Source organism: Plasmodium cynomolgi, chromosome 11 (genome assembly GCF_000321355.1).
Source record: "Plasmodium cynomolgi strain B DNA, chromosome 11, whole genome shotgun sequence".
Lineage (NCBI taxonomy): Eukaryota > Apicomplexa > Aconoidasida > Haemosporida > Plasmodiidae > Plasmodium > Plasmodium cynomolgi.
This window is the reverse complement of record NC_020404.1, coordinates 668,063-678,530: the sequence shown is the minus strand read 5'-3', so window position 1 is coordinate 678,530 and position 10,468 is coordinate 668,063. Positions and strand designations below refer to the sequence as shown.

Genomic DNA, 10,468 nt, shown 5'->3' with positions numbered 1-10,468 from the left:
CTTTACACATATGTGAGGTGACTATAACCCCTGTGGTAAGTAAACAATCCGTTAGCGGATTTAATTTTTAAAATATTGTGTACCTTTACCAACTGTGTGCGGGTTAATGGGTAACTTATTTTTCACGTGCAACCTGTGTTGGTTAGCACCTTTGGGGGGAGTTATCCCCCATTGGGTGCTGTGAAAACTGCGAAACGGGCATGACAAAAGGGGATGCGCAATTTTTAGCAGTCTTCGTCTTTAAGTATAAGTTGCGCATACTGTTCATGTTCAGCTGCATTATCTCTTTGCTAATGGTGTCTACGTTTTGCTGAACACACGAAAATGGATTGATCACCGGGTTAAAGCCGACGCTAGTGAGGTTCACCCGGTTGGAGGTAACATGAGGAGGGGAATAATTATAAGAATAAGTAGCGTTAGGGGAGCCTGCGTAGGACAATTCTGCAAATGTGGCAGTCCTGGGAAGCGACTTACCACCTGTTGCGGCAGCACCCGTTTCTCTTACTAACACTTGGTGCAAATCTACGTTCTCCTTGAGGTTAACTTTTAGGAAAAAGAGTTTCTCTTCTGAGAGATCGAATTTGAAGGCAGTATTGTCTGAGTTGGAGTCTACCCCCGGACTGGAATCACTCCCCACCCCGGAGCATTCATATATCACGGAGTTCCCAATCATGGTCATAATTTTCAGCCCACTCTTGGGGAACTCCAAAAAGTTACCCTTTTTGCTGCTTAAAAATATAAAAATGAGATATCTGTAAATATTCTGTCCGGTAAAATTTAGGATCTCCATCTGTTCGCTGCCTTTTATGTATACACAAAACTCCACCGATTTTATGTCATCAGTTGGGATTTTAAACAATGTGGTGAGTCTTCTAATGGCATGTCTGAGGATGGATTTGGACACACCTTCTTCGAGGAAGTTGACTTCGTCGACGTCTATTAGGGAGGAGAAGAAGTTCACGTGGATCTGCGACAGTTCTGCTTTGTTTTTCTGAAAGGGAAAGGGGGTGTCCACGGGGTGGCAAAGTTGTGAGGTTGCAGGAGGGGGTGCTCGCGAGGTGTGAACGTGGTACTGGCAAATATAAGCACTCGCGTAGTTTTCCTTCCCCCTCTCCCATAACGAACCGCGAAGGATCCCCGCGTGGGGATAGCGATTTCGTAGGATTTCCTAGTCTTTCATGGGAGAAACCCCATTTTAGCCCCTTACCTTAAGATACAAAAGGCAGTGATTCAAAGCCAAGTAGCTCTCCAAGTCTGAGAGAAACCCTTGGCACAGGAAGAAGTAGGGAGAGCTGCAAATTTCCATCAAGCTAATCTTTCTCACCTCCTTCACATTCGTTTTTTTGTTAACCACAGAAATGTAGAAGTTTTTTACATTTTGTTTTTTCGGAGGAGCAGAGTGTGTGTGCAAGTAGGGGGGTCCCCAATTTTGCGGTAAATACGAATCATTGCCCGAGTTGCGCATGGAAAAAAAGCTTGACTGACCCCATAAGTTGTGGTTAAAAAGTGATTTGTTGAAGCTATTAAAATTGGTTATGTTCTGAGCATAGTAGTTGTCCCTTACCCCCTCGATGTAATGAAGTCCGTTAGCATTGGCGTGTCTGAAGGAGTCCCCATTTATTGGTAGACATCCCGAAGGAGAGAACCTTCCCTGGGTTGTAATCCCCTTAGTGGTGTATTTTTTATCATACACAGATGCAGACTCGAGCAGCATTTTCGCGCGTTCTGCGTTGAAGTAGTTCACGGATCCATTTGTCCCCCCACTCATCATCATCGTCATCGTGTCGTCATTTATCTGCAGCTCATTGGGAAAATAATCTGCACTTAAAACGCACACTTTAAGGAAAGCGTTAATCTTTTCGTTGATTCTGTTTTTTGTGTCGTGCACCAAGTCGAGTAATATTTTCGTCCAGCTCCACTTTGCGTTTTCATTCAAAAAGGAGTTTATGCAGCTCGACAGGAACTTCCTCCCGCGCTCCCCAACTCGGTTGATACCGCTATCCCTCCCATTTGCATTGCTCCTCCGCTTGCTGCTTTGAGAACTTCCCTTTGGAAAAATAAGCTGGTTTTTTGCCTTCCTATAGGGGTGTATCCTCTGGTTCATCCTAGTTATTTCTATCGTCACGTATCCCTCGTTTATTTCTGGAATTTTCTTTCTGTCCTTTCCTTGGTTCCTTCCTCCATTTCTACAGTAGTACACGGTGATATATTTTTTGTCTGGTTCACTCATTTTGTGATTTGCCTGTTGTATTTTCTTGGTTGTGCTTATCATCAAATGGGATGTGAAAAAAGATGAGCGTCACTCCCCTTTTTTTACTTGTGTGTATGCTTACTTGTTTATTTGTATATATTCGTCCTTTTGAACTTATTTGAGGTGCTCTTTGGGGAGATATCTTTCACCTGAAGTGGTTAATACTGGCTGGTGGGTACTTTTATTTTTCACCGACTTGGGGTCACAATGTTTGTTTGATTGTTTGTTTGATGGCTGGTTTGATTGCTTGTCTGATTGCTTATCCGATTGCTTATCCGATTGCTTGCTTGCTTTGAAGAAGGTATCATATTCTGTCCGTACTCCCTCCCTTTCCCCTGGGAGGCAGCCCTAGCGTATTTTCCTTGTGGGGGGAAACCTCAGCATGCCCCCTCCCTCCCCAATCAAGTGGCAATTTTGATAAACGGAAATTATTCTTCCCACAAAACAATTTTAAAATGTCTGAAAAATTACCTTCCCATTTATTCCCGCCGTTTCCCTCTGTGTGTGTGTGTGTACAGGTCGGCCGAATTGTCTCCGTCCTGTGCAACGCGAAGTGACAATGGGAAATGCCTTCCCCCCCCTTTTATTGAAAGTTTTCCATTTTAAAAAAGGGTTTTTTTCTCTACTCGGGGAAGAGGCAAATTGGGGCCTCTTCGACCTTCTGATTGTGTTTATGGGTATTGTTGTTCTTTTTTTTAAATTAAGCAAAATTACACAGTTCGGTTAAAAAAGTTATGCCTTTCGAGTGAGATATTACACATAGCTTTCCATTTTCCAAGCACATCTTTCACTTTTTTTTTTTTTTTAAAAAAGACCATTGGTGAGTTATCAATCGGGGTTTTCCATTAAGGATAGCCATTTTGGATTTACGGAACTGCTACTTTACTTTCTGCATGTGTGTGTGTATGTAGTTCATCAGCGTGTGATCTTTTTTTTTTTTCCCCCTTTGGGAAGAAGCGTCGTTATAAGGGGGGGGGCTCGCCACGGTTAAAAGCGTAGCTAAACAAAATAATGTGCAGCTATTTATGGGAGTATTTACCAGGCTACCCTGTGATGACGTAGAGTTGGAGAAAACGCTTATACATATGCATATGCATATACATATATATATGTATTTTTTTTTTCTCGCTTTCCCCCCCGCTTCTTCAGCTACAGAAGCACACATGCGCGTTGCCCACAAACGGGGGAAAAAAAGCGGTTCGACGGTTATGGCAAGGCATCCCCTATGCATAAAGGAGCATTTCCCCCATTTTCCAGCGCAAACACATTGAAGGGGGTGTTTAACCCCTCGACATGAGGCTCATTTTTCCCAAGTGACGTGTACTCCATAACGGTGTGATTAAAATTTTGCAAAAGTTCCCAAAAGGTGCTACTCTGCATGCACATGTGTAGCAGTTGATTTTTTTTATAATCAAATGAACAAATGTGCGTAGCTTCAAAGTGTTGGAAAAGCAGCAGCCGCCGCTGTGAGGAGGCACCATTTTGATGCACACCACCAGTCGGAAAAGTGAGAAAAAAGGGAGCAAAGAGGAAAAATGTGGAATGGCAAAATGGGAGAAGCGCAAACGTGTGATGCACACCCCGTTAGGCAACCAAAAAAAAAAAAAGTCACAAAAAATATATTCATTTGGAAGTGCATCAAGAAAAGGTGATACAAAAAAAAAGGGGGTATATAAAATGGTAGCAAAAAGATGAAAAAAAAAACGTACGTGGTGAGAAAGGGAACGGGACAAATGGGCATTTTATCCCTACTGACGTTGCAGTTATAGCCGGTGCCGATACCGATGCAGATGTAGCTCGTGCCGATGGCCTAGCCCTCGCCCTCCGCTTCCTCCCCCTCCTCCTCCTCCACGTTGCTGTTCTCATAGGCAAAATTGTCATCCTCGTCCATGTGTTCACCAAGGGGGCTCATGTCACTGTGGGGGGTCCTCTCGCGCATTGCACCCTTGTCGCGCTGCTGTCCGTCGCCTCCAGTCCCAACAGGGGAAGAAGAAGTAGCAGCACCGGGGGTGTCATAAATTTGCCTTAATTTGACTTCCTTCTCAATCCACTTAATGTTGATCTGTTCAAGTGGCGAGCAAATAACTGCGTCATTCGTATATTCACCTGTACCCAAAAAAATTCTGGATTTAGGATTTTCAATTTTTATGCATTCACTCGTATCATCTTGCTTTCTCATTTCATCCTTATTGCCAAAAAACCAGTGATCCTTTTTGGGGTGCAGTGGCGGTTTATTATTGTAAATTTTGCATAACTCATCTGCATCAAAGTAGGTAGAATCTCCACTCTGCAAAGTACCCCTACAATGGTAAAGCCATAAAGTATGCACCTTCTGTATATGATTATAATTGGCTTTCTTCGATTTGATTAAATTATCAGTGCAATTTTTCGCAGCAATGATGTGTGTAACTCCAGGCATGTCATAATTTGTATAAATTTTCGCTCCCAACTCTAAGGCTATCTCTTTCTGCCTATCTTCACAGTCTGATGAAAGTACATGTTGAGAATTTTTAGAGTTTTTTCTAAATCCTGTAAAATAAACCCCAACATTACTTAATGTACTTAACATAATATTTTCTATGAGTGTTCCTACATCTACCTCAAGTGGTCTTTCAAAAAAATGTTTGTGTAATTTGAGAAGAACTTTTGTCATAAAATGGAGATGCATATCCATATCAACGAATCTTTTCTTACATGTAGTGGGTTCTTTAAAATGAGAAATTATATCATATTTACTTAATTCAAAAAAATTATAATGTTCTGCTTTTAAAATATGTGAATGTGGAATGTCTGTCCAAACGTCCTTTCGATCATCAAAAGCGATAATATACTTGGAGTCTACATTAGGATAAATTTTAGAAAAGTTTTTATTTTCTTCCCTATCAGCAGAACTACATCTAGCAACAATTCGATCAGCAAAAAGGGTTCTATCGGGATCCAAAATAGCAATAACTACATCTGCATATTCTCTAGTCGCATTGGTATAAATAGACAGTTCGTAGTATAGAGATAGAATTTGCAAAAATTGACGTACATAGGGTCTAAATTTTAAATAATAAAAAAAGTTATAATAGGGTAAAAAGAATTTATATAATTCGGGTTCTCCATTTTCATCAATAAAATTTTCCAAAGGTAATTCCATGTTAAATTTTGCAAAGGATGTTGCCTGTAGTAATGTGTTATCTAGATCGAGTAGCAGAATTAGCTTGCCATCCTTTAGGGAAGAATGATAACTATTTTTTCCCTCCTTGTGAAATTTGGTCTTCAATATATGAGGGGATAATATTTTTATTTCGTGTAGTTCGTACATACTACTGTATTTTTCTGGAGGGTATGGCATATATGAATTAATAAACAAATCTTCATTTCTCATTTGTGCAAAAGGTTCCGTTTCGTCATCCTCCTCTTCGTTTTCTTCTCCCAATTCGTTCATGTCGATATTATTTGTGCTTCCAAACGGGTCCCCTTTTTTGCCTGCTCTACCATCCGTTTCTTCGACAAAATGGTTATCCCCATAGGGGTGATAATTGTTGCTTGATTCAGCTCCATCTTGGAATGGCTTTCCACCTGATTTGTCAGCACTAATTTCTTCCTTCACATTCGGATTTGCATTCGACTCACCAAAGGGGGTAGCAGCCCCACCTGTGCGAAGATACTCTCTATACACCACCCCCTTCTGCGCATCGAGGTTTTTCCTATTTCCATCAAACGAGTTGGAGTTACCGTCATCAGTGTTTACATTAAAATGGGACTGACCAGTTTCAATTCCGTAGGTATAGTTCATACCCCTCTCATATGCATTATCATTACTGCTTATCTCTCCCGTGTGCGCAAAGGTGTTGATGCCTTCCCCTTTCGCAGATCCACCCGCAGTGAGCGCACCATACACACTGGGTTTTGCATCCCCTACTCTGCCATTGTTGTACAGACTGTACAGACTCTGCATTAGGTCCGACTTGCCATAAGGGCCCTGGTTTGAGCCATACCCAAGTGCCACCCCCCCGTTAGCAGCGGGTGAAGCAGAGGTCCCATTGGCTCCACCCATCCCTGCTGCCTCTTCCATTTCAGTCATGTTGTTAGTCCACTTGGGGAAGGCGTTTTTATCTCTTCCCAACTCGGTACTGTTATCCTTCTCCTTATCACTTTCATCTCCCCCATCGTCATCACTAATTTCGGACACCTCACTAAGGCACTCGATGTAACTGGGACCGCTGCTCCTCACCTTGGAGCTATCCTTACTGCCTCCACTTCCGCTCACTTCATTTTGAAGAGTGTCTCTCAAATTTTTTAGTAGTTCCAAATTGAGGTTCTTAGCGAGGCTATTCAATTCGGATAGGTTCCCTCCGCCGGGGTTTCCCACCTGGGTGAATTCGCTAGACCCGCCTCTGTAACTGCCAAAGGATTCATCTCCATTTTGGTTTGCGGCTTTCCGATCAGCGAAGTTCTGTCCCTGGTTCACCAAAGTACTATCACACACGTCCGTGTCATTCCTACCTCCCATCGCCACTGCACCCGCGCAGCTTCCTTTGTTTATCACCTTTTCATTGTTCGTTTTTTTGTTTTTAATTCGGTCAAAGTTGACATAAGAGTTGAGATACTTGTTAAGCGAGAAGGTCATGTTGTTAAATGATTTTTTCTTCATGCTGGGGTAGAAGTTACTGAGGTGGTTGTTTCGGCCGGCCGTCTTGGTTCCCGCGGCGGGGGTGCTCGCGTCTGCGTTAGCAGGTGCGTTTAGTCCCGCGCTGGCTGCAGCGCTATTTGGTGCGCCACTAATAGGTGCGCCACTATTTGGTGAGCCACCATTTGGTGCTCCACTATTTGGTGAGGCACCACTTGGTGCACTGTTGCTTTTGTTTGAGGCCTCCACTGCAGCGCTATCATTCCCATGGGCCTGCACCTGACCACCGAGTGTATTCACCCCTAAGTTCATATCCAGGAGCGTCTTTTCATCCTCCCGATTGCCATAAAAAGAAGAACTGTTCCCCTTTTTTATACCCGTGTTGACAATTTTTAGGGAGTTATTGCTATACCTCTTTAAAGAATCGTTAAAGGACTTATAATAATTTTTTTTCTGCTTATGCTTTTGAAACGTGTTGCTTTCAAATTTCACATTTTTTCTTTTTTTCCCGACATTAGCATAGTTCATGGTGGCATTGTTATTTTTGTCGTTTCTGTTCATGTGTATGTTGCTACTTGGGTGTACCTTATCTGTTGCCATGTTTTGGTTGCTCACATTTTTCACTTCCGCATCGTTGGGTATGCTCAGCGGTAGACTGTTACTCTCCCTGAAGGGATCCCCCTCATCGAGGTCCCTACTACCCCCCAAATGATTCACCACGTCATTGTCCTCACCATCGATGTCTACGTTAGTACACAATTTGTTGTTTTTTAATTTCCTATTTTCATATACATTTCTGAAATGGGCTTTACTTACCCCTTGGTTACTTCTTTTCTGAGCATCGTCATAGAATCCTTCTCCCAACGCGTCCCCATGTGTACCTCCGTACGTATCGCCATAGATGCCTTCATTTGGAGCAGCCATGTTCCTCCTCTCTGCACTTTCTACATCATCATTTGGGTGGTAAAGCTCACTCCGTGGGCCATACTGGCTTTGCATATTTTGCTGATTGTGCTGCGTAAGCTGGTTCTTGCGGCCGTAGAGGGAGAACCCTTGCTGCTCGCCCTCGTTGTTGTCGATGTCCTTCTCTCCTTCTCGATCGTCTCCACCAACCGTGCCGACATTGCCCCTATCGTCCCACCCAAGGTTTTGCTTACCCACGCCATGCTTCATGGAATTTTTGCTAAAATGAGTGAATCGATTTCTAAACCCCTTTGCGTTCTTATTAGCACCAAAGTTATTGTGGCCACCTGCGCCGCTTCCTACGCCGCTCCCTACGACGCTCCCTACGACGCTCCCTCCCCCACTGTTGATGTTACCTTTGCCAAGGTTTATACCATTCACGTTTACGTTTTTTCCAACTCGTTTGCAAAAATTTTTGCCCTTCATATGGCTAGTCTCCGTGTTATCGAGAAAGCCATCCTTATTATATTGGGAGAAGTTACTTGACTTGTCAGTGGGGAGACCGTTGCTACCCGGACTACCTCCACTGGAATTACTATTACTGTAGACGAGATTCTTTACAGAACCCATCATGTGGTTACCAGCGCTGCCTGCGTCATTTGAAATGTTAGCAGTCGCAATGGGAGCATTGGCAGTATTGGCAGTATTGGCAGCATTTACCGCATTGGCCGCATTTACCGCACTAGTGCTGTTTGATTGGTAAGTGGGACTACTAAATGGATCAAGGCTGTGCATAGTTACTGCTCGATCGTAGTCGCTATTCCCTTCGTTCATTTCATTGTACATATTCATTTGACTGTTCCTCGCGTTTCCTCTCGCGTTTCCTCTCACGTTACCTCTGACGCTGCCCCTGACGCTGCCCCTGACGCTGCCCCTGACGTTGCCCCTCACAGTTCCCCTCGCGCTTCCCCTGGCATTCCCTCTCAAACTGTTCATATTGTTACTACCACCTTCACTGTAGTACAGTCTTTTTTTGTTTTCCGTAAATGGTGATGCAATGGAATCCATCTCTGCATCGTTGGGACCGTCCCTTCCCTCCATTTCCAGCATGACACTTGCTGTGAAATTTTTTAAAATAACGGGAGAGAACGGGGAGCGGGACGGACGGGCACCGACGTGTATGAACGTAAACACGTGTGCGGACGTAAACACGTGTGAGAACGTATACACACTTGTGCGAACGTATACACTTTTGTGCGAACGTATACACACTTGTGCATAAATCCTGGTGCGTGCTCCTCCCCCTGCTCTGAAATATACACGTGTTTACGCGTTGTGTGACCAAGTCGGCGGAAAAACTGCCAAAATATGAAGCCTACAGGGAAGGGAAGGTACACAGTCAAAGGAGCAAACAAAAATTTTATTTGGCCTAACCGTTAATTGTTCCTTAAAATGGTATACCTAGCTCTTTTCGTAAAAAAAAAAAAAAAAATAAAAAAAAAAAAAAAAAAAAACTATTCGCTGCGCAACAACCTTGAAATGATATTAAAGACAATGTTGTTTCGGTAGTTATTTCGATTAACTATTTTGTTGTTCTTTCTCCCTCTGGATGGCTCTCACTTCCTCTCTTATTCAATAAATTGTGTTTTTTTTTTTTTTTTTTTTTTTAATCGTTGCGTAATCGTGTTGCCTTCGCTACATCCAACTCGCGATGGCTTATCCTTTTTCTTTTTCTTTAAAAATTGGCTATTCGTGGGCACTGCCCTTTTTCGCGTATCCCTTCGGATTATTGCGTTGTGAGCAGCGCGCGTGGGGAGAGAGACACGTGTGTGTATGTACTCACTCACCACTGCACCTGCACGTCTGCTTAACAGCGCACTTGGCAAGAACGAGTCTCTGCCAGGTTAACACCCCTCCTCTCTCCCTACTTGTGCGTTCAAATGGACAATTACGCTTAAAAGAGAAAGGAGGAAATGAAACAAAAAAATATAAAATAAAAGGGGGAAGGGGGAAAAAAAAAATAAATCACATCGCTTGGTGTAATTTTCTTAAAAGATAAATAAATGGTGAATACGTATATGTGCACAAAATTGGGTGGATTTATTTGCTTTTACGAAATGCCACGCATGCAAGGGTGCGATGATCCATGCAGACGCTCATGCGGCCATTCGTATGTGCAAATATGTAGGCGTGTGTAGAGCGCAGGAATGCTAAACGGACAACTGCATTTACACTTTTGAGGATACCCCCTCCACCTCTGCGTAGGAGTTTGCATAAGTCAAAGAAACGTACATGCAATCTGCAAAAGGGACAGCGCATCCGTACATGTGCACTTCTCCACGTGTGTACACGCAGATCTGTGTGAACGTATGATACGAAACACACAGTGAGGGGAAAAAACGAATTGGCAAAAAGAAAAAAAAATGTGGCATGTAGAGATGTAAGTCCAAATATGCACACAAAAATGGTAAGGCAAAAGTGGTATGGCAAAAGTGACAGGGCACACCTCCACGTATCCATTACGCACATGGCTCAACGGGACACAACGTGGGAAGTCCCAGCGACAATTTTCCTTACATGTGTATAGGCACGTAAATGAGTAACTGTACAACTGTAGGGAAAAAATGCAAACATATTTAACTCACCTTTGCGCGTGTACAAAATGATATACCTTCTACATGCTACACCAAAAAAGG

General features: G+C 43.1%; 2 protein-coding genes across 2 annotated transcripts; both read right to left on the bottom strand.

The window, feature by feature from the left end:
* Positions 1–142: 142 nt before the first annotated feature.
* PCYB_112490 (hypothetical protein) lies at positions 143–2,272 on the bottom strand (the record flags this gene model as incomplete). The annotated part of the gene is made up of 2 exons (XM_004223127.1): positions 143–991; positions 1,208–2,272. The coding sequence occupies 2 exons, from the start codon at positions 2,270–2,272 to the stop codon at positions 143–145; spliced, it is 1,914 nt and encodes a 637-aa protein (XP_004223175.1).
* Positions 2,273–4,061: 1,789 nt separating this feature from the next.
* Positions 4,062–8,624, bottom strand: PCYB_112480 (hypothetical protein; the record flags this gene model as incomplete). The annotated part of the gene is made up of 2 exons (XM_004223126.1): positions 4,062–8,291; positions 8,511–8,624. The coding sequence occupies 2 exons, from the start codon at positions 8,622–8,624 to the stop codon at positions 4,062–4,064; spliced, it is 4,344 nt and encodes a 1,447-aa protein (XP_004223174.1).
* Positions 8,625–10,468: the final 1,844 nt, after the last annotated feature.